Source organism: Egretta garzetta, unplaced genomic scaffold, assembly GCF_000687185.1.
Source record: "Egretta garzetta isolate BGI_Z169 unplaced genomic scaffold, ASM68718v1 scaffold250, whole genome shotgun sequence".
Classification (NCBI taxonomy): Eukaryota; Metazoa; Chordata; class Aves; order Pelecaniformes; family Ardeidae; genus Egretta; species Egretta garzetta.
This window is the reverse complement of record NW_009258294.1, coordinates 1,277,990-1,303,426: the sequence shown is the minus strand read 5'-3', so window position 1 is coordinate 1,303,426 and position 25,437 is coordinate 1,277,990. Positions and strand designations below refer to the sequence as shown.

At 36.8% G+C, this 25,437-nt stretch overlaps 1 protein-coding gene across 1 annotated transcript in view; it reads left to right on the top strand.

Moving 5' to 3' along the window:
- PTPRD (protein tyrosine phosphatase receptor type D) overlaps window positions 1-25,437 on the top strand; it is a 230,607-nt gene that overhangs the window by 156,931 nt on the left and 48,239 nt on the right. Inside the window, exons 21-22 of the mRNA XM_035893633.1 lie at window positions 10,017-10,140; window positions 20,377-20,552. Of these exons, the coding sequence (XP_035749526.1) occupies window positions 10,017-10,140; window positions 20,377-20,552 (300 nt within the window). The remainder of the gene's footprint in view (window positions 1-10,016; window positions 10,141-20,376; window positions 20,553-25,437) is intronic.

The window sequence follows — 25,437 nt, the reverse complement described above, 5'->3', positions numbered from 1 at the left end:
AACATTTGGTACAAATCTGACAATCATTTACTGTTGTAGTATAGGCAAATTCCTTGGAATATCTGTGTAGAAAATTAGATTTAATAAATAAAAAATGTCATTACGGGTTATATAATGTAGTATAATTTCCATAAAAATAAACAATACACTTTTACTACGTCTAGGGCATGTTGTGGAGATGGCATGGTTCTTCTTATGCTGTAATATAAGTTTTGGTGTTTTATATTCCCTTTACTATTTAAATCATTAAAATAATCTTGAGAATGTAATCTTAACTATTTATAGCCCGCATTGTGAAGATACATTAATATCTGTCCCTCCTGAACATTTTAGCAGTCTGTGTAAACAGCCCAACTTTCACATTCTTTTTTTTTTTTTTTTTTTTACAAAACATACCATCTGGGACAGACTGTTCAGACATTCAAGACTGAAATGTGGGCAACTGTAGGTCAACATCAAGCTTCATTCACATTGCTTTGCCCAAGGTGTTCAACATTTGCCTTTGAAATCCCAGCTTTAGAGATACCACTTCGTTTCCATCTGATCCAAAGTTCATCCATTTTGAAACACAATTTGTGAAAAGCGCTGCTATTTGATTTCATGGTCTAGTCTAGGCAGTGGACTAAGGCTGCAGTTTGAGGATCACTGTAAGTCATCTTCTCTTGGCTGTGCATTCCTGTTGTGTCTCTTGTGCCAATCCTGGAACTAGTGCATGTGCAGCTGTTCAAGGATTATCTCAGGAAATAGATTCAGCTGAAAACTAATTGTTTTATTTTTCTTTGCTGTTTTCAGTTGGATCAATTCCCTGAACTAGCTCACCACATGGCTGCATGAGCTCTAGTGCCAGCACAAGGGAGCTGGTGGGAACATTTGTGGTCGAGGATTGGGACCTTCTCTTTCAGCAGCAGTCCTCACTAATGTCCCTTAAAACAACTATCCGATTCCGAGGCAGAAATGGGTACAGAGGGTAACAGTTCAGTTACTTTCACTTCAGATTACATTTGAATTGGTGACACACAGAAGGAAAAAGAGATATTTTTCATCTTCAAGAGTTAAAGCTGTAATGTGCAGCAGGAAGCCTTTTATTGACAGTAATAAACCTTTTCTTTTTTAACAAGACCTTTATTGATAGTAATAAAGTCCTCCAATTAATTCCCATTTGGGGAAACAAATGCTTTTCATCACTTACCACTCATGATTATTTTTTTCCATAGTGTCCTTTCCTCCTTGTCATTCCATTATTTTATTTTACTTTTTATAGAATTTCTTACATTGCATGGACAAAATTATTCAAAAATAGAATGAAAGTATACAACAACTCTTATGACAATTTTGTGTTACCATAACATGAAATATATATACAGTTTCCTGATGAACATTGATTTCTCACCCAGCTTTAGAATTTCTTTCACAGTTTAGCTCCATTTCAAAAGCATGTTTTAATTATTATTTAGCACACCCTACTTTAGTTGTCACTTCAAAAGAATTACTTGTTTCAGAACTCAAACACATCTTTTCGTATTATATGTACCCTTCAGAAGTATTTGAATACTTGCTCCTCTTCCATTCTTGCTCCTGTTCCATCCACTTCCTTTTGATCAGAATTTCTGATCAAAATTGCATACAAGTTTGGTTTTTTGCTTTTGGAAGAGTATTGCTGCATTGTCTGTTCCCACTTTCTCTTCAGACAGACAGAAACCTCCCCATCTCTCTACTACTTCCAAAAGAGAGAAAATAGTTCTTATAGAAGGTGCACATCTACATGCTGTTTCCTCTGCTGATCTATTTGGCATCATTTTCATTATAGCATAATTTTCTAATGAAACCCCCTAACTTCCGTGCACCCTCCTAGGGAAGGTGAAGGAAAACTTCTTTGTAGACCTGGACTGTGAGAGAAGACAAAATTGCTTTCTTCAAGTAATCCCAAACTCAACACACTATTCTCCATTAATCTGGCACAAAGCTTCCCAAACAAGCATTTTTTTATGTTTTGGTTTGGGTTTTTTTTCCTGAGAATATATTTGTTTCTGTGCTGTGTGAAATCTAGTTGAGAAAGAATCTGAAATTGACATTAAAGAAATAATAAGTCCAAACTGCATCCCTCTGCATTCTGGTTCTGAAAGGTAATGTGGCAAGTTAGGAGAACGTATTGGAAAACAAGTAAGCAGCAATATGCATAGTATAAACTATATATTCTCAGGGAAAAAAAAAAAAAAAAGGAACTCCTTCATTGCTATGATGTGGTAAGAGGAGTGTATTCTCCAGTGTAGACTATCTGTAGCTGTGTAATGTTTTCTAAGCTTTGATGTCATCAATTAGAGGACTTATTACTTCTACAAGTCTTCCGAAACTATTTCATAGTGTCTTCTTCAGGGCTTTTCCTACCCAGCTCTTACAGAACATGGTCATCAAAACAGTGGAGACTTCTATCATTGTACTTCTCCCACACCTTTACTTTGAATACCAGTTTTTATGGGAGAACAGGGGTCAAGCCTTGAAGATTATGACTACTGCAAGATTTAAATAGACTTATAATTCACCTGTTAGATAAACTGGTTTTCTAGTTTTAGCCTAGATAATGCTATGTCCTCTTCTCAATAAGGTTAATTTCTACTGCAAAATAAATTTTTCATAACCCTTCATTAATTATTAGCTTGCAATCCCCAAGCCTTAGTAAAATGTTGGTTTACCTTGTTAACATGACATATTCTTTATGTTGCATAGTTCTTTTGTATTTCCTAATTTAAAGACAAGGTTTTGACCCCAACTGATTATTATGAAGCACTTGCTGACTTTAGCAGTTTCAGTGGGATTTTTATGTAATGCAAGGCTCCATATGGACTTGACAGCTGCTAAGCAGAAAGCCATATTCATAAGAAACTGACCCTTATATGATATCTCTTTCTTAACTGAGGCTTCAGAATTTAACAACAGAAAGTGGTCATGGAGATAGACTGGATCAGAACAGTAATGCTCTGCCTACTTTATGCAATACACTAGATGTATTTGTAAAGTCATTTCCTCCTATGAGATAGAACAGAAAAACTATTCCTCCAAAGCAGATTCCTGGATCTTGTGTAAAATAGTTTCACATTTCTTATCCAAGATTTGTAGTCATAGCTTTCCACTCTTAAGTAAGTAGATTCAGATTCATACAATTTTTTGTGTAAGAACCTGTCACAAAATTATGCTACCAGCCTCTATGTATTATTGTACAATTTACTGTGTATGTGTGTGTGTGCACTGGTTAACTAATGTTACAAGAAGTTGTATGTAATTTTAATGTTTTTCCTCATCAGCCTTATTTCTGTAAATTACAACCCATCTTTTACTTTAATACTGAGTATTGGAAAGGATGAAGATGCATTTTGACTCTGTGCCAGACTGCTGTACTATTACAAGTTTTATTGTAGCTTTCCAGTATCAGTGAGTAGGATTTGCGATGAGAAGACAATTTATGGACATTTATCTTTTTGTATCTCACACTGAAACAAGAAAAACACTGGGCAATAAAACACAATAAATTTTATATAGTAGAAGCACGTATAAAACTTATTCTTGATATGAAACACTTTAAAAGTCTATGAAGAAGAGGTAACCTATTGAATGAATCTGTACTAAAGAAACAGCTGCACTTAACTGCCGTATCATTACAGATAATAGTGACTCATATGCAAAAATCAATGTCTTTTCAACAAAAATTTGTTTTCTATTCTTTATCTTTACAATAGTTTCCTCTTTCTAATGTTACAAACATCATTTACTGGTATTTTGTCATTTTACTTTCATAGAACATGCTCCATTTATTGAGAAACAATTAGTGTGGTCAGTGAACGATGAAAAGTTGTTTGTCTTCTTATTAATAGCACATATGCTGTTGCATTCACCTAGGTTGTTTGGTGCTTAGTTCCACCTAGGGTGGTATCCAAGCCAGCAGGAAAGTTATGACAGTGAATTTTAAAGACATAAGACAGAAATCTGAAGTGGCACTAGTCAAGATTTATGGTAGTGTATTATCTCCTTCCTTTGTGCTGTGAATACTTCCTTGGGATAACAGCATTTGTTTATGCTTATATAATTAAAAGAATAGTCAGATAAAAGAAAGCTGGTGTTATCATAGTAGGCTGCTAGGTTTTAGTCTGATACCTAATGCTATTCTGCATTATGTATACTTTAGTTATATGCATACATAGCTTGTTTGATTCCATTGGAATCAGGTTTTACATTATCTCATGGTTCATAGGAATATTAGCTTGCTGTTGTAGAGGAAATATCTTTGTTCTTGAGAGGAGTTTGGCAAAAGCCTTAGCTACATTTCTAGCTACTCGTGAACAGTTGGGACACTTTCCTTTGAGAGTCAACAGGAAATGTCTCATCTGTGTGTTTTTAACTGGTTTTAGGACCAGGATACAAACTTATATTTGAGTTCCAAAGAAGATTTAGTCATGCAAAAAATGCGAGTTCGTCCTCCCCATGGAAAAAATGGCAGCCTTTACAGTGTGATGTGAAAAACTCTGTCTTAAAAAGAAAAATAATTCTGGCAAGTTGCCACTATCATCTATTAATGTTCATGCATCTAGCATTCATGTTTTGGTAATGCAGTATGTTAATTTCATTCTGTTAGCAAGTTGCCTGCATGATAAAATAGCACCCTATTATAAGATTCATCATCTATGATATGAAATTCTCATCACAATCACAGACATTGGTAAAAGAGGGTCAAATTGTTAATTTTTATGGGTAGCTGACTATTTTCTCCAGAGTCTATATGTACTGGCATCCTCTCAAATCTGTCTTTTTCATACTTCTCTCTCTACCTGGTCTTAGGTTTCTCTGTGAGCCAGTGCTTTTTGATGATTTAATTTGACCTGTGGTGCTGTGAAATTCTTTATGGGACATGCCTCCTTCCCCTTCTGGGCTTGTGAAACCTACTCAGTAACTCACAATCCCCACGACACACAAAGGCTCAAACCCCCTGTCTCTTAATTTGCTGGCACAGTGACCGTTAGCAGAGCACTGTTCCAGGGCAGGCAGGCATATGTCAGCTTACACCAGGAAGGGAGGCATTTTTTCATACTTATTCCTTCCCCAATACTGTACCAGGAGATACTCCTGGAAGACTCATGATCACAGCAGGGAACATTCGCCTCTTGTTTAAGTAGTGTAAAGGAAAATTTCACAATGAGCAGGTACAGAGTTTACTGGAGGGGGCTGTTTGAAAATTTTCTGGAAACATGTTTATGTCACCATGTTTCATAGTCAAAGAAATATTTTATGGAAGGTGCATTGTACTAGTAAATATTGCTCAAGTCTTTTTCCAGACTCAGACTTTTTTTTCAGCAGCCAACCATTTAGAATACAATAGCTGAAAGATTAGTCAAAGCATGGGAGGGTAATAACAGTATTACAGATATTTTTATTTCTTTTGAACAAAGCACCCATGCTACACAGTTATGCTATGAAGAAACCCAGTTCTTTGTTAATGACAGCTTTATTGAAGGCAAGCTTTCAGAATGAATATACTAGAAATCCTATTAAAGTGCCATCCATTAAACCATTAAAGCACTCATTAAAACTGTTAGTACAGACTTGTTATTCATGAGTTATTGGTCTTTCACACTTCTGAAATGTGTCTGCCAATACCACTCTACTCTTTGTTCTATTGTGGCTATTAACTCTGAGGAAATATAGATTAACTTCCTTTTGCCAAAACAGTGCTTTGTGGGAGGATAGTAAGGCCACAGAGTGGTTCAGATTGGTGAGAACAACAGGAAAGATTAAAGTTCAGTCCATTTGCCTGGTTTTGACGTAATTTATGTTAACTGTGTCTGCATGAGGGCCTAAATATTAATCACTGAATTACACCATCTGGACATACATCATACAAAGAAGTGAATGGGGGATATAGTATGCTGCTGTGATGAACATATCCTCATCTACTTCTACAAATAGCTGACAGAGGAAGCTGCTGTTTGATTTTTTTCTTGGTATTAAAAAGCAGCTTTAGATCACTTAAACAGTAATGAGTGAAAAGGGAAAGAATAATACTGAACAGTTGAAGCTAAGCTATAAAAGTAAACTATTCTTAATAATCTATAAAATCACATTAATAATGGGTTTAATATAAAGCTGAAGCTCTTTCTCATAGTGGGTAAGAATCTGCTTAGAAAGTAATTTTCTAACTGTAACTGTATGTGCAAAAATGCACCTTAAACCTTATGTTTGCAAGTAGTTTTAATTATGAATAGATAATTTATGGGGTGTTTTTAATTGGTGTACATCCTTTTTATTTTTGATAGGGTAAATCCTGAGTCCTTCATTCCAGGCTCAAAACTAGCAGCAAGTTAGTCAGCCAGTTTATTCTGTTATTTTCTAGTTTTCTTGTCAAGTGTGAAGAGAAAGTGTATGTGACATCTCATATTGTGAAGTAACTTCCAGAATATTTGGGCACTATAGGTAAAAACCTAAAAGATCAGGCAGAGTGGCTCCTTCAGTTTTATGTCTAGAACAATGCAGAGAGTGGTGTTGCCTCATTCTGGGGCAGTGGGCTGGTCTTCAGCTGGCATGTTTGCATAACATGCCTCTCAAAAAATTCTGACTAGATAGTCACAGATAGTGTGGATGTGCTTTATTCCTGGTCTAATAATTGATTTTATTTAAAAATTTATTTAAAGTATAATGCATTAATATATTGAGAGCATCTTCTGTTTATTTCGAAATTATGTTCTAAATTATTGCTAGAACTCTCAGCTAAACCCTTACTAATAACTTTCTAAAAGAGTGAAAACCTGACCTGCAGACATCCTGCAGAAGTTATCTTATTCGCCTCCATGCACTCAAAAAGGAAAAGAGGAGATATTCTTGCTGACAGAAGTCATTAAGTACATTTGATTGCTTTTCAAGTCATGTGATGTAGATGAATTGCTGGCCAGCTGATAAAGAGATGTGTTACATATCTTAAAGATACTATGTGTATATACAACTCTCTTCCCAGTGCTGATGGAAATGTGGTCAAAATTCTTTCTCTTCACCTTACATGAAATAAATACACTTAGCAGTAAAGATGAAAATATTTGTGTTTTTAAATTAAGCAATGCTTACCTGCTTCAAAATTCAGCCATGCATCCTCAGAGGATGGGAAAACATTACTGTGATTAAACTAAATTGTAAGAAAAAGGAACAAAAATTTTACAGAGTAATACTGCTTGCTTTATTGATAAACAGAAACTTCACTGTGTAGTCAGAAAAAGTAATGTTTGGTCAGAGAAGGACCAAGCCCTGTTATTGGAAGGATCAGATTGCTATGTTTATATTTAAGCACAACATAGAAATGATGTCTACTTTTGCAATGGCAGAATACCAACTGGGTAATAATTTGTTTTTCCTATATATGAAAACAAAATACAGTATGGCTGAAAAAAAGCCATCAACAGTTTTGTAAAACTCTTCATAACTAGTCTATTAATATACTAGCTTAATAATGGTAAGATACTAATACTCTTAACATATTAAGATATGTTAAGCATCGTCCCACAAATTACTGAGATTGTGAACCGAAATATGTTTTTTTTTAAAAAAAATCTTTTGGCAGGATAATAATTGTGTGGAAATTAAAAGAAATCAGATTCATTCAGAGCTGCAAACCATTTAAGAACACGTTTTGAACTGTTAGTAACACACATAGTGATACAACTCAATTTGTATCCAAACCACAATTTTCATGGCCTTCGTCATGCTCCCAAACAGTTCATTTCTTCCTCATTCCTCTTTCATTTCCTCTTGATGGAGGAGCTGCCACACCCTCTGCCTTAGCTACTGTAGGTAAAGCAGTAGGCAAAGTATGGGCTAGAACCCAAACTATCACACTCTTCTGCCTAGTGGATCCAGCTCCAGAGGTCTGTAATGAAAGTTAGTAAAATTCAGGAAAATTAGCTGGTAACTGCAGTTAACTGAGTCTAGGGTATTAGTCGATAGGACAAGGTACTGGGACTTGGTTTCCTAAACAGAAATGCTGGGGTATTCTAAGATCTCTCTGTGAGGCAGCCAGCTTCTCAAGAAAGAAGCAAAGGCATTCTCTGAATGTAACATAAATAAATTGTATAAGATATGTTAAGATGCATAAGAATGAAGCAGTTTTCTGACTGGCCAAATAGTAATTATTAATAAACAGTAATTATTAAGCTAAGGGAGAAATCCTAATAGATTACACTAATTAATTTTGCACATGTTCATTGTCTGATAATACCTACTGTAAGAGTTTACAGGTCATATTTCATTTCCATTAACATAAAACTGACTCACAGCTGTTGTAACTCTGTTGTAACACTGAGAGGAGTCAGTGTAAGTGATGTAAAAGTGATGGCTTGATGCTGTAGCATCAAGTAAGGAGCTTCCAACTTGTGCTTTGTTGCTGGTCTACTCATGGAAAGTGAGCATGGTGTTGGTGAACTGCCCCATGTAGGCTTACCTGTGTCATTATCTGTGTCATGTGGGCTGCATCAGGAGAAGCGTACCCCTCTACTCTGCTCTGGTGAGACCTCACCTGGAGTACTGCGTCCAGCTCTGAAAACCTCAGCACAGGAAGGACATGGAGCTGTTGGAGCAGGTCCAGAGGAGGGCTACTAAAATGATCCAAGGGCTGGAGCACCTCTCTTACGAGGACAGGCTGAGAGAGTTGGGCTTGTTCAGCCTGGAGAAGAGAAGGCTGGGGGGAGACCTGATTGCAGCCTTTCAGTACCTAAAGGGGGCCTATAGGAAAGGTGAGGGAAATCTTTTTAGTAGGGCCAGCTGTGACAGGACAAGGGGTAATGGTTTTAAACTAAACCAGGGTAAGTTTAGACTAGATATAAGGAAGAAATTCTTTACAATGAGGGTGGTAAAACACTGGAAGGGATTGCCCAGAGAGGTAGTGGAGGCTCCGTCCCTGGAAACATTCAAGGCCAGGTTGGATGGGGCTCTGAGCAACCTGATCTAGTTAGCGGTGTCCCTGCTCATGGCAGGGGGGTTGGACTAGATGACCTCTAGGGGTCCCTTCCAGCCCAAAACATTCTATGATTCTATGATTAGTTTTTTATAATTTACAGCAACCTGGCATAGGGAGCTGTTGATTGTTACCAGGATTAAGCAAAGGGCATGAGGCGCAAATCATAGTTGCATATATGTGTTGATGAAACAATTTTAAGGTCTCTAATGTTACAGCAGGTACCATCTGTTACATATTTTGTATTTACCCAGATGTATGTATATCTCAACCATAGACATAAAAGTAAGTAGTAGAGCCTGGAGTATTCCTGTGGGTGGAGGAGTGTGGGACAAGCTTCAGTAATCCATCCTGGAACAAGAAGGAAGCAGGAGATAAACAGTAATTCCAGGACCATATAGTTATGTGCATAAATAAGAGGTCATTAACATTTCAAATATGCCTGAATTGCACTCTTCTTTATGACTCAAGGAAATAAAAATCAAGTCTCTTTATGTTGTCCCTGGATGATATGCAATTGCTTCCCTGAGCAACACTGGTATCATGTGTTGGCCTGGCATCAGAATGGAAGAACAGAAATAACATTATTTTTGTTCTGGAGAACTTCTTCAGGAACATTTGGAGTTTATTTAGTAAACAGGACACTGAATTGTTTGAACATGTGCACTTAGTAGTAGAGAAAGGCAAAAATATTTATTCCCCTTCATCCCAGCGTTTTTGAGATTTCTGACATTTTCATCCTCTGTTATGCTAGAACCGCTCACTTGCCAAACTGAGTGAAAAGATAGAAAGATGGATAGCGTACCCTTGCCTTTCTGAAGAGAAAGCTTCAGATTTGAAAAGCTTATGGTTTAAATTCCTGATGGAAATTTCAAATGCTTTATGTAATATGTTACAATATGTCCCAAAGTCATAATTTTCTTTCAAAAGCAAAATATTTCCAGAGTAAACTATGGAAGCATACGGTTTGCAACTATAAATATATGTACATAGCCCTTAGCTAAAAGTTTCCTTTTCTTCTCTTTCTCTTTTGAAGTCTATTGATCCTGGTCAGCAGTTCACATGGGAACATTCTAACCTGGAAGTAAACAAACCAAAGAATAGATATGCGAATGTAATTGCATATGACCATTCTCGTGTTCTACTCTCAGCAATAGAAGGTAAGGAGACTTTTAAACTTAAACTAATTAAATCCTAAAATCCAGTATAATTTTACCTCCTGATATCTTTGCATAGTAATATAAAGAAGTCTTAATTAAAGTATTTCCAGTGAATTCATATAATGACAAACCTTTTTGTGTTGTTCATTCTCAGTATTTCATTATGAAAATGCACTAAAATTGACACGGGGTCACATCTAGCACTGAATGCATCGGGTCCCTGTGTGTATGCCAATGTGTTATCTAAAGTAAATTATAATTGTTGTTTACTGATACTAATTCTACAAAGCAAATATAGTAGTACTCTCACATACGAATTGAGGTTTTTGTTGATGAATGACATTATCACCATATCTGATTATTGAGTTTCGGTTGCCAAATCCATGGAGGAAAAAAAATCAGTTCAACTTTATGTTGTCGGAGAATTTTGAGAACGCTCTGTTAAAACTTCAATTTTTTTCTTTTCAATTTACAATCTGAATATTAAACAAGAGTGTTTAAACAAATGCCCACATTCAGACATTGTTGGAACCTCAGTATTTCACTGCCAAAAGATTGACAAAGACGTGTAATGAGAGGTCTTTTTTATACCTTTCTTTGTCAAAAAGCTTTCCAGAAACTTGAACATTTTAGAGTTTTAAGTTAGGCAGACTGTCCAAGGTGATCAGCCCTAGGTATTGTGTCTCTTACCAAGTGCTAAAACAATGGGAAGCACTGTTTTTCACTCAGATGATTTCTTTTCTTAGCAGTACCACCTTACCATTAACTTGCTTCCTGGGATGAAGATAGATATTCAGTTTATTCTGTGTTGTTGACAGTCAGGTATTAATGATGGCCAGAATATGATTGAGTACATATTTAAATGAATCAGTTTAAATGAAAATAAAATATGCCTTTAATAACTCTGACAGGGCTTGCATACGATACATAAGATGTAGGGAACTGTATTCAAGGTCATAATTATTTCAGTCCTAACATGCTACAAGTTAAACTGCAAGGTGTTTTAATTTACAGTTATAAACAGCTTCTTATCTCTGGCTACACCAGACCTGAAGACACTGGATACAGGAGGGATAGCAGCTGCATACTGTGGGCTTTGATAACAGAGACAAGAGCTTCTCAAATGTATTAGAAAATGCAAATTATTGCCTTGAAGAATTTGCATATGATAATCTGCTTATGTTTGTTCCACCTCTGAGGCTCATATAGCAGTTCTGACAAGATTTTTTGTAACGTCACAATTTTTCACATTGCCCTGTAGAAGAATATAGCTGTATAGAAACTTGCTGCTAACTGGTAGAACTACCTGTCTCAATACTGAAGAGAGTGTATTTTAATTAGCATTATATGTGATGCAATTCAAGAAAAATGCCCCTTTCTGTATCACTGGTCCAGACAAGAGAACTAAGTACATGGTCAGGAAAGGCCAGGAACAGCAATTGGACAGCGATTCTGAATGGTCATGTAAAGTTTTTTGGATCAAAACGTTTAACTCAGAAATAAGTTTATTTGACAGAAGACTCAAGATTTTCACAGGATTTTGTTTGAAAAAAGAGTAGTGTAATGAGGAGAAGAAGAAGAGGAAAAAAACTGATTACAAATAAATCTATTTGTTAATTTATAAGTCAGATATTTGGGCTTAAAAAGTTCTGCTGGGTTCCCCTTCATGCAAATGACCCATGAGATTTGGTTCCCTTAAAGAAAACTAACATATTGAGAGAATGGGAAGAAAATATTAGAGGCAAACCAGAAAGTGTTAGTCAAAGTAATTAAAAGTATCAGTGACCCTAAACAAAGAAAAATATTTTTTTTTTAAATAATAGGTAGTAAAAATGTGAAAAGAATCTGCATTGTACCTGTAGGAAAGGACTGAGTATTTTAAGGAGCAGGGACAACATACAGCTAAACTGTAATGTTTGATTCCCTTTTTTAAGTAAGAAATATGATGCTCAGGCTAAAATTTCTAACCCTATAGTAGTCAGTGACCCTAAACAAAGAAAAATATTATAGCCTTTTGAAATATCAGTGTTAGATGTAAAACCACAAATGGGATTTTGACCCATTTGGTGATTTGCTTAATTTTAAGTATTTTCTCAGTCTTCAGTTTATGGTGAAAAAAGCAACATAAATTGAATATTAAATGCCTTTTTATCCTATGATAACTTGTCTTGAAACCAATAATAAATCAGTATTTAATTATCCTTTTCAAATTTCTCCCCCTAGGATTTTACATGATTGTGTTTCTGAAATTTCATGTGTGTACCTTCATAAGTTTGATATATTGGTCTTAGCATTTGGTAATAAGTGCTTCTTTTTCACGTTTTAAGTAAATATTCCTACAATGAAAATATGCGGTCTGCCTAGCATTTTAATTAGTTGACAGATGTGGTTGTTTTCATGCTAGCAGGGAAATCAATACTTTGAATATTGTTTAAAAAAAATTTCTGCTTTACCTATGTTACTATACAAGTTGATCAGGACCTAAATGTGGACTACATTACATTTTGTTACAACTATACGGAGAATATTTGGTTGGATTTTACGTACAGGCCTTAACTGCAATTCTTTGGCGGCCTTAAGAAGTTTGATATTACCAGTGAGGTTTGTATAATAACTATGCTCTTTCTAAGATTAAGAGCTCCATTCTACACCTGGACATTTGGTCCCTGTTTAAGAGCAAATATGAACAAGAAACTAAGCATTTGCCAAACTGTAATCCTGCACTGATGGCCATTTTGCCCCTTGATGGTGTTGCACAAACGTGGAATGCTGTAATTGCTACTCTAGAATGGGCTGTGAGGCCAGCTTTGCTCAGTTGCCTGTCTCTGACTGTACCCAATACAAAGCGATTCCTAGAAAGTCTTAAGAAGCATGTAGTAGAGATTTGAAATTACATATTTCCACCAACTGATAATATTAAGTTGTTAAAAATTGCATTAGCCTTGAAACACAAGGCTTATTAACACTTTCAAAGTGTTTATTTTGGTACCTCTTATAACTCCTATTACACATGGTCAAACCTGGTTTTGAATCCCCGTTACATTCTTGGCCTCTGTAATTACAGAATTACAGCATGGAGTTCCACAGCGTAATTGCTCACTTTGCAAGTAATATTTTTTTGTACTATTAAACTCACCACTGTTTAAATTCTATTACGTTAGATGTCCCTTTGGAAGGAAAACTCAGATTAGTTGGGGTAATTTGAATTTCCACCTGAAAGAAAATATTACTTTGCAAGATTTCATTCCCATGTTCTTGGAATCTCATTGCTAATGTTGTGCTGTCTTTGGATGTGTCTGAGCGACAGTTGGAGTTTTACAGTATAATGAAAGAATGTTATAATGTAGTGAAGTTTATTTTATGCATCTAAATGGATTTGAGGGCAGAATTTTCCGATTAAAAGATAAATATATCAAGTTAAAACAGTTAGGTCTGTGATCTTAAACCTCTAAGGAGTAAATAAAATACTGGGAAAAGAATGATTAAATGATTATGCATTTTAAAAAGTCTTGCCAGTTCTTTTAGGAGACATCCAAGACTAAAAGTCTGCCATATGTGGCGTGGATTTGCATAATGCTAGTGATTAAAAAAAAATTAATAAAATATCTATCATATTTCAGCAATGTCATTTTTGTTTGATGGGAAATTTAGTGGCTTTAAAATGCTGCTAAAGCTAGAAGTCTCTGGTGGTAATACAAATGGTCAAGAAAGAAAAAGGCAAGAAATGGCTAATATTCTTATTTTTCTGATTGCCAGTTATTTGTAAATTGTCAACGAGTATGTAGGCTGTCATCTTCAGATTTAGAAAGTATTCTGGCCTATATAAAATCTTGAACATCTACTGAACAGTCATGGACTATACAAATTACTTGCACTCTCTCACATTGCATTTGTGTTGGATTCTGAGAGTAATTGTATGCCCCTTCCCCCGGCAAGCCTGGCATGCCTTAAAAACAACAAAAGTATTTAAATGATGAGGCAACAGGATACAGAATGATCAGTGAAGTAGGTAGACTTTATGGTGTAGAAGTGTCTGAAGCAGATTTCATACAGTAGTCTTCATGGTGGCTGTCTCAACAGCAATGCCAAGACAAGTTGTAGGGATATATTAGTTTTGGCCTATGGATCTACTTAAGCTGTTATAATTGTAACTTAACAACAAAAATGGTGTCATTCTTGATACCCTTGAAATCAGCTCAGAACAATTCTGACTTTTTCTGTGCACATACCCACGCTGTCATTGGGGAAAGTTTCAGCAGAACATCCAGTGACTTTGTTCTTGAATGGGTAATGAAGATTTGTCACCTCACAATTTATTGTGCACACTTGTTTTGAAACTGTTTTTTGCAGGAATTACCAAACCAGAAATCATTTCGTATCATATTAGGAGAGGCACTCATTGGCTCTTTTAGTGCATCATTTAGAGGTATAAATAAGTATTTCTATCTAAAAAAAGACTCCTTTGATAGATAACTTTGGTGTTACTCAGTCTTAAAGAGTTGGAGAATCACTAAATCAGGCTTCAAGCAGCTGTAAAGTAACCACAGTATGATGACTTCCTGTTGGATTTCAATACCTGCTGTGCACTATCATGCAACATACTACTGTCTCAATGTATTGTGGCCAGTGTGCTGGCACAATGCTGTTGCCTGTGTCTCTGAGGAGATGCACTAAGCAATCTGTTTACTTTCATTCTGTACCCTGTCTTTATACTAGCCAACTTTTAAAACAAAACAAAACAAAAACACCAAAACAAATGCAAGCTTCCTTTCTTTCTCTTAACAGAGCTCCTCCTGTTTCCCAGCCTGTTTCCTGTTTTTCTGCCACCCACCTTCCAAGTTTCTTATCTTGCCTGCAGATCTTCTGCAGCTCCTCATTCTTAGTATCCATCCCTACATTTCACCTTTTTTCAGATTTTTCTCACCTTGCTTTTTTTCTTTCAAATATTTGTCTTCTGTCCTCTACACAATCCCTTTCTTTGTCCTGCTTAATTCTGTATCTTCTGCCCACACCTTTTTTGACATTGCCTTCTTTCTATAATTCTCTATAATTCAACATTTCACTTTGAGACTCCATATCCTTCAACCTTTCCCTCTTCACCAGAATCTCCTCGTCCTAATATTCCATCGACAATCCAGCAATCTGTAGGTTTTAATTTTCTGTCATTTCTTTTTCTTTCTTACCTTTCATTGTTAGGATGATATGTAATGGATTTTTCTCAGTCTTTGTAAAAAGACTTCATTTTACCAATGTTCATTACTACAATATCTTCAATTGCTCTTGTGCTGCTTCATTTTTTAGTGTTTTCTTACAGTACAGATTTGTGCTTAGACCTTTCGAATTTTGTAATCTCCTTAACTACATGGATTTTATGTTACAAAAACTTACACATAAACAGTTGTTACTGGCACCTAGTAGCTGCCTTAGTTCATTTTTGCTCTGACATAGTTCAAAATGTCAGTAATTGTTTTAAACCAATAATACAGCTTCATCAGCATTTTGAGTTCAACATTGCATTTTTCAAACTTGTTTACAAACATTACAGAATTTAATCCTGTTACTTCACACTCTTTTTAGGACTAACAGCACATCTCTCAGGAAAGCAGCACAGAAACAAAGGTTTATGGTTTAATTTGTTTTAAATAGAAAGACTGTTCAGTATTTAGCTTTTGTAAAGGCTTGAAATAGTTTCATTATTTTATTTCAGTTTGTGAACAAAACATGAAGTCTAATTAAAGCTATTTAAGATTATAACAGTCTTCAGGAAATCAAGTGAATAATTCTGGGGTCTACATTATTGGCTTGTGGGTCTGAGTCTATGTTGCAGCAAGCTGTGCTGTCATCTCAGTTCATGAGTACAGTCTCAACATAAATCAGGAGCTATAGAGGTTTTTTTTTAATCTTTTGCGCTTTAATTGTGACATTGGCTAATTTTGTTTCATTACTCATTCACTCTTACTCTGTAAAATCTGGACTGCTTTGATCTTTTGAGGTATTTGAAAATGGGATGTCTTTTGTGCTCAACTACTCATCTGATTCTTCCCCCGTTGTGCTCGATTCCTGTCTGGCAGAATAAGGAGATTGCAGACTCTGGTCATTCATCACTGTAGTTGAAAAGGCTACTAGAAAATAATTATGGTAGAATTATGATCTGGAAGCTTAGTCTTTAGCTGACTTTTTGTGCAGAAACTGTGTTTGCCTTCATGACACTTGTAGAAGTCAAGTTGTACTGCACAGATTACCCTAAGTTTACACTTCAGGTATGCCATCCTAAATCTGCAGTAAACCCCACTGGTGCCAATGAACTTAGCTGAGTTTCATATCAATATTACTGAAGGCAGAATTTGGTTGCTTTGTCCCTTTCTTGACCCATGTTTTTACAGAACAACTGACCTCTCTTAACTATTAAACTCAAATTTAAGTAATGATGGCAATTTCTGCTTTGCTTGTGGGTATGTTGCCTTCAAGCTATGCCAGCTAACAAGGGTTTGAAGCATTTCATTGTACTGCAGTCAAACTAGTTGTCATTTGATTGGTTTTGCACTATTAAACTTGACAGAGAATTGTTCAGCTTTCTCAGCTCAGAATGAGGCTATGGCCAGAAAAGTCGTTGGAGAAAATGGCATTTTAATATTTAGATTTATTTGCCTTTGATAATTGTTTCTGCTTGGTCATTGTAGGTATTTACAGATATTCAGGTTTTGTATATGTTATTTTTAAACTGCACACACTTCATTAGGCCTCTTATGATAAGGCACCTTCCCTAGAGGGCATGGGTTGTGGGGATGTAGCTGATGAGGCAAAAACCGATGTGGCAAAGTGTGAGACAGAAGGTGTGAGTGGGAAGATGGTGTTACAAAATACAAAAGAATCTTGGAACAGGATGTGAAACTGAGGTAATGCATGAAAACAGTGATGAAAAGAGACTCAGTGTGAGAAATGGGTATGATATTTGAAGGGGCTATGAGAATGGATGGAGAACAAAGAAAACACCTATTGAATACTGTGGGTGAGAGGGACAATGGAGCTGAGCATTGTGAATCCTATTGTTCTCTTGATCTCAGTAGAGATATAACCCTATAGAGTACTGTATTCTGCTAGAGATAAACCATTGAAGAAAATCTTCTCACAGTGCAAAGTGTTGCAGAAGTACCTAGTTTTACCCAAAACTGCATTACTTAAGTCACTAACAGTTGCTCAAGTCCTGTGGTAAAAGGACTTTCCTGTCCATGTCCCAGCCACATCCTTTTCATGCACCATGAGGCTGAGTTGCCTTGTAAAAGGATTTCACGGTCTACAGAGCATACAGAATTTTTTGTGTCCTCTTGATAAAAGGCAACTGGAGAAATAGAGTGGAAGCTGGGAAGAAATCCTTTTTGCAAACATCAGTAATTGTTAATCGTAATTCTTTCTTACCCGCATTTGTGACCAAGGAAGGTATAATCTGGAAGCTTTTCTTCATTGTAATTTAAAGAATCAGAATTTATTTAATTTAGAAGTTATTTATTTTAATACGACATATCAATAAATTCAATACAAGTTAGTAAGTAGAAAGAGTATTTATGAGTTTAGACATAATGGATTTTTTTTACAACAGGTACTAGGATTGGCTGCTAAGATTTGTAAAGATCATTCTTTAGTGCACAGTTTGCAATACTTGTCATGCTTAATTTTCACGCTGAGTTTGTGCAGTATCAGCTCCAGAGGACAGCTTTCCCAGAAGATCATTTAACCACTTTACAAAGTGTTGTTTTTCTTTTTCATTTTTCCTCCGGCTTTTATTTATAACATATGCTTCAAAGTATGATACCAGACATCATAATATAATTCTAATTTATGCAGAAAACATTTCTTACCAGCTTTCTCAGTTCCTTTGGTAATAATACCCAGTTGGTGTAGATTTCTCCTGTTGGCTTCATTTTTCTTTCTCATCTGTTTTGTGCAAAAATGTTTTATTATCTTGATAAAGGAAGAAAATACGGCATTGTGCCTAGCAGTTGTATTTTCTAAGTCATTAATTCCAATATCCACAATAAGAGTGTCATGTAAAAAAGTTTCAAGTCTACAAGAGTGAGACTTTTGAACTCCAATTTCTGCCTTTCATGGAGGGAAATCATGCTTTTCATCTACATGAAACCTACTATGCAGGTTTAATTTTTTTTTTTTTTTTATTTTTCTCCCAGAAGAGACTTGCAATCAGTTCTAATTATACTCAGCCAATCTTCCTGTGTCCATCCATGCATCTTGCCTGAGGAGTGCCATTTGCTGCCTCTCTTGTGCCCCTGAAGTTACAAACTCTTTTCTTCCTTGAAATATTTTGTCAGATTTTTCCTTTAATTGTACAGAAAGTCAAATCAAATTAAAATTTGTGTTTGAATATTGTTTGAACATATAAAACAAGAAAGTATATTGAACTTTCTTGGGCATAAAGGCAAAATTTTATACCAGACTGTAGCTGCAGTAACCCATGATCTGAATCATCAAACACTAAACTTACCCAGAATGAGGGGAGAAACTCTTCCAATTGTAGCTACAAACAAACAAACAAACAAACAAAAAGTGTTAAACAGGTACCTGCTCTACTTCCCATTCAAATTTAAATTATCTTGGAAGATATTTTCAGATGTATGCCACCGGTTTTCAGGAAGGACAGGAGTGTTCAGCCCCTTTAATTCCTGGTTTGCGATCACTAGCAGGAGATAATAATACATCAGAATAGATTTGGAGGTTCAGTTTCTGACAGAAAGCTCAAGAAACATTTCTTAAACATATTCAATAATTTATTGTTTCGTAGCCAAAGAAATGCAGCTCTTGCTTTGTGGAGTGAAAATTATCACAGCTTTAATATAAGCCAGGGAGCTTGTATCACCTTGACCCTCTTTTGAAACAGTTTGTGGAAGCTGCACCATATCCTGGGATTATAGACCTGGGCATGGCAGATTGCCTGTATGAACATAAATTGTTAATTTCTGCTCAAAGAACTAAGTTCTGTTAATTACTTTAACAAACCTTTTATATCATTTTATTATGATGCACAGTTCTGTATTTCAGCTAACTCTTCTGGGGAACACTTCCATGTTCAGCGCTGCAGTAATATGGGAAACACTGCTCTGCCATCCCACTAACAGTGAGATTTTTTTCTTCCTCATGTCATCGGTTAAAAAAAACCAGCAGTGACATCAAAACTGGTGCCTGCCATGCTTTGTATTCCAACATGCACATAGTCTGAGTTAAAAGCTGGACACTGCACTGTTGAATCCAGGAGGGACAGGACTGAGACCTGTATATCCATATTTAGCCCTTTCTGTGAGCATGACTGCCTTGTTACTCCAGACTAGTAACACAACCTTCAACAGAGCCAATACTCCTCCTTGACCATGGCAGGCAGCATGTTATGGTTCAGCTTTCAGTACAGACATGGCACTGCATACCCTCAGCTAAATAGATTCCAGTTAGGAGCTGGCTCACTTCCATGTGGCCCAAAGCATGGATGTGTGTACAATAGACACACCCAAAATCTCTCTGTAAGTCTTGTCCAAAATACCCAAGCCTCAAGCAATTGACGGTGTAGGTCCAGTGTGCCCCCAGGTCTTGGTTTCCACCTTCTTTTCATGCATTTAATTTTTATTCAGACTTGCAGAGGTCTTTATTGCATGCACACACCATATAGCAGATTTCACTGTTTCTTAAACCTGACTTACATAATGTATTTTGTTAAAATAAAGCTCATAGTTAGCTTCCCATTTAATGGGAAAAATTAATGTAGCAGTAATAACAGTCTGACAACATTAACCCTTTTTCTATATTTAAAAGAAATGCAATGAGCTCAACAAGAGTGTTAAGTGGAGCCTACTCAGGGCATCTATTTGATGGAGAGGCTTCCCTGGCTGGCCCAGACAGAGGCTGCCATACTGGTGGGTTCAGCTTTTATATGCTACTGTTTCCACTCTCAAGTCTGGCCATCTGCTACAGATTTTGAGGCTTCTTTTATCTTATCAGAAGGATAAGACTTCCTTATCAGAAGGAGTCCTTTATTTCAAAAGAATGGTTATTCCCAGAGAGGCAGTCATACCCCTCAGCTCCAGAAATGGCATACAATCACTTGCAAGTACCCATTACTTGGCATGTGGCAAGTTAAGATTCCCTGATCCAGCTGTGTCACAGGGTTTTTTAGCCCTCGTACAATAGGACAGCACAGAAATGCTGCCCTGTGTTTTCACTCTTCTCTCTTTTCAGGCATACCAGGTAGTGACTATATCAATGCCAACTACATAGATGGATACAGAAAGCAGAATGCTTATATAGCAACGCAAGGGGCATTGCCAGAAACCTTTGGCGACTTCTGGAGAATGATGTGGGAGCAACGGGGTGCAACTGTCGTCATGATGACAAAACTAGAGGAGAGGTCCAGGGTAAGGAAAGCATACACAATGTTAATAATATTGTACCTGAGTAATCACTTACTTAAGATTTTTTTTTCTTTCATGTGTGTTTTTCTGCTTCCTGTATATGCACAAGAACTGATTATTTTTAGGTTGCCACCAGTTAAAAGTGTCCATGGTATGAAAAGCACTTATATATGAAGTGTTAGTTCCACTCTGAAATTACCAAGTCATACCACTTATATTGTAGGGGTTTTTATTATCTGAAAAACCTGTTATCTCTTGACCCACAATGATTTTTTTTTTCCTGTTTCAATTATACTGGAAATATTAGGAGGTGACTGAAAATGTCGCTTCCTCTGTTGTGTCAAGAATACAGTTGTATCATCCTGTTATGAGGAAGTTAATATATGTCAACAGCATTCAATTTTCAGTTTTATATGGTATAGATTAAACATTACTTAAGGTAAGTGACGATTTGGATTTGCTTAAGAAACATAAGAATATTTTTTTAGCACATGCTGGCACCAGGAAAACTCTACAACAGCATGTGCAGTAATAGAATACAAAATTACCTGTGATATTACAAATTCAATTTTACAGGGCAAAGGAAAATTAAGAAAGTAAAGGACTAAAACATAAGGATACTCTTCTAATAATAGTATAATATTATTACGGTATTATAAAAAATGTGCTAAATGTGAAGGGAAATAAAAAGTAATAATACCTTTTTGTTATATAATAAGGAAAGTTATGGAAAAAGTAGTAACTGTGTGTTGCATGAAGATATACTAGCAGGTGAGTATTTGATGGCATTCATCAATTCTAATGGTAGATGTTATCTGAAGGGAGGGCATGTACGACTGAAAGGAAAAATAAATAAAAGAAGAGAAAAAGAAAAGGGGAAAAACCCTCATCAGCGGCCAATCAGAAAGAGGAGTGTCCGGCCCTCAGCACTCTCTCCAGTAGAGCAGGTGGTCCCCCAATAATACTTTTCCCGCAATAACTCTGTATTTTGTGTCAAGAATTACTCAAACTCCTCATGGGTTGTTCCTGCTTATGATGCTGTTATCGTTGCTGGGAGCGGTCCTTGAATGGGGAAGGTGCTACGCATCTGGTTCGTTGCTGAGCTTTCTGCAGTGTAAACCAGAAGCTGCAACCAAATGTAGAAATCAGGAAAGGGGAGAAAGAAAAGGTGATTCTAACATCAGTGACAATCACTTCCCTTGGGAACCTGCCATAACAATATCAGGGTTTGCAAGTATAAGTCCAGGGGATGAATAACAAACAAGAGTGTCATGGGAAAAATACTGCTACAGGCATTCTGGGGTACGCTGTCCTGGGAGCTTGTGTGAAGGGGTAGGGAGCTGCGAGTGGGAGTCAGGCTGCAGTTTTGCAGGTGGAAGGCCCTTAACAATACAAAAAGCTAGGATAAATGTGTTAAAAAATACCATAAATACAAAGGATCAAGACAGTTCAGAAAGACAGAAAGGGTCTAGGGAGAAGGTGAGGAGATTTACCATCCAGAAAAGCTTTTGTATCGGTAAAAAGTATCTTATTGGAGGTAACAGGTTGATAGTTGATATTTCAGCAACTCAAGGATGAGCTCCATTTCAAAATTAAAATGTTTTTATATCTGTAGCTTGGAACAGGGTGGGATGCACTGTAAAGCCTAATGCTGTACTGTGTTGGCATTGATGTTTTTTTCACATGCTTGCATACATATAATTGCAATAATTACATGACTTGAACCTCTTGGCAACAGTCATTCCTTTCTGGACCCTTATCAAAGTGTATATATATATATATGTATTTACCATTTCATCACTTTTTAAAAATAGAGTAGGTTTTTTGCAGTTCAAGCACTGTATAGCATTCTAGTTATAGTATCACGTTCTGCATTTAAATTCAACCTACGTTGACACCACTGCCTGCAAATACCTGATGGCATTTAGTACATAGCAGAGGGTAATTTTATCAGAAATTTTCATTTTATGTTGACTCTACAGGCCTTGTCTAGTGTAGGCACTGGCAGTTGTTTGGAATTAAGCAAATGAAATTTTGCCCATTTCTTAACTAATTACGTCTTATATAGTAAAGTTGTTGCTAAATAGCATCAGTGCTAAGAAAAAAATCTGATACTAATAAGCTGCCCTTTGCAGAAGGTGTACTTAAATGCATTAGAGTTTATCTTAGTACCACAGGCCACAGACAGTCACTGTCTAGAAAGATGTTTTGATGTAACTAAATGAAATTCTACTTACTCTCTACAGTAATTGCTTAGCAGAGTTTTAAGCTAACTTCAGTCTTTGCTGCCTGCACCCTAAAAAAACACTGATCAGAATAGTAATCACCTCTAGAACTGATTAACATTCAGGAGCCATACATTCCCTGAGTGTAATGAGAGACCGGACAATCTAGTCAATGGATTGTCTGTGCATTCAATGCTTATGTTTGCGTATTTTTTGTACATAATTTAGCTCATTCTGTGTTCATAGGTCAAGTGAGTTTGATGCACTCAATGCAGAGCATTAGAGGCCACCTATCCAGTATGTAATTCAGCTCCAATCTTAGAGTCTGCAACTTCATGAACATGGCATACCAGTTACCTTTTCTCCCAATACAGTAGCTACATGTAATGTAATTAATGGTATTGATGGTGAGGCAGCAGTGGGAATCCCTGTGTGGGAAAAGAATACAATGACAAAATTTCATTGTTATTTTTTTCTCATGTTTTCATTTTTGTATAGCATATCCTTATAGCAGGCAACCAAGTGAAATTTCAAACATGAAATACAAACACTGTTACATACCATTAGAGATTAAGATCTTCGCTAATTTTGTTTCTCTTTTTCCTTTGATTCCTTTTTGATTGCTTTTGTGCTGATCATTATTCCTACAGCAAGGCAAGATCATTTCTCTCTGGGACTTCATCTACTTTCCATCTCCATGTCGTCATTTCTGTTTAGCTTGCTTTTTTCATTATGTAGTCCTGCAGCTTGAAATCAGCCTTTTTAACCTGGACTGCATAGATGAAGATGGGGATTTTAATTGCATCTGCAGAAACAAAGTTGGTTCATTAGCATGTGTTAGATGTCTGAGTAACTTCAGCTTTGAGAATGTACATATTTTACAGCTGAGTACATCAAATGAAGATGTTACAGTGAATTCATTATTCATTTGTTTGCCTAAAAGAAAGCTGCAGGAAAAGAGAAGTTCTTTCACTTATAACCTTTCATACTTTGTTGGTTTCATATGAAATGTCATCACCCGAATCTCACTTGACCTAAACCAGTCTAGAGAGAGAAAGTCAGTCCCATCATTCAGCTACCATGCACATAACTTATATCAAAAAGGATTATACACACTGGCAGTGCACGGAACAGGGTTGGTAGCATATTTGTCACATACAGGAGTTTAATCTGAATGAAAAAAAAGAACAATATTGAAGGTTGCAAATTAGAGATTAAAAAAAGCAGTTGTGTGTTACACTAAGGAAAGCTGTAAAGCATGAAAAGCATTAATGTGTGATACCTCTCTTCCCCACTCCTCTGTCTTCCCCTCCACCCCCTACAGTGCAGATTTTCCTTTTTTTTTTTTTCTTTGAGCCTCTGAATTAATTGAATGTTTTGAGAACTTGTATGCTGTAGTGAATGATGTGAATGATCACATGAAGATAGAGAATCTCACTTTATAGAAACAGATAATATTGCCTCAAACAGGAAACCTTTAGTCCTGCCTCCTGTTTCAGGGTAGAATACCATAGTGGATCATTGACTTAAAAGAGAATTCAATCCTTTCCTTCTTTGCTATGTGATTTCTTATTTCGAATACAGTTATGTTGGTTTGGAACTGATAGAAAATACTTGCCTCCTTCCTTAACAACATTGGCAATATTTTCTATGTTGGGACCATACTGCCTAGGATTAGAATCTTCTGTCAAAAAATGCCAATCAGGTCAAAGTTTAATGATGATATGATGACCCTTAGGTAAGAGACACCCCTACCCGAGGGGATGTGATACTGGACCTGGTGGTCACCAATGCAAGAGAGCTTGTCAGAGATGTCAAGATTGGAGGCAGCCTGGGCTGCAGTGACCACACGCTGGTAGAGCTCATGCTCCTGAGGGAAATGGGAAGAACAAAGAGTATAGTCAGGACCCTAAATTTTAGGAAAGCGGACTTCCAGCTCCTCAAGGAGATAGTCAGAAGGACTCCCTGAGAAATGGTCCTCAGGGACAGGGGAAGAAAACAGAGCTGGCAGATCTTTAAGGACGTGATCCACAGAGCGCAAGAACTCTCGATCCCTAGGTGTAAGAAATCAGGCAAAAAAGGGAAGAGACCGGCATGGCTGAGACAAGAGATGCTGGTCAAACTAAGGAGGAAGAGGGAACTACACAGGCAGTGGAAGCAGGGACAGGCATCCTGGGAAGAGTATAGGGACGCGGTCCGGTTGTGTAGGAATGGGGTCAGGAAGGCCAAGGCGCAGCTGGAGCTAAACTTGGCTAGGGATGCAAAGAATAATAAGAAGGGATTCTCCAGGTATATCAGCCGGAAAAGGATGGTTAAAGAAAGCGTACCCCCGCTGATGAGCAAGACTGGCAAGCTGGTAACAGCAGATGAGGAGAAGGCTGAGGTACTCAACGACTTTTTTGCCTCAGTCTTCACTGGCAACCTCTCTCCTCACCCCTCCCGAGGTGATGGATGGCATGAGGGGGACCGGGAGGGCAAAACCCCTCCTGCTGTAGGAGAAGATAAGGTTCGTGACCACCTGAGGAACCTGAATGCACATAAGTCCATGGGCCCTGATGAGATGCATCCCAGAGTCCTGAGGGAATTGGCTGATGTAGTCGCCAAGCCCCTCTCCATGATATTTGAAAAGTCATGGCAGTCAGGTGAAGTCCCTGGTGACTGGA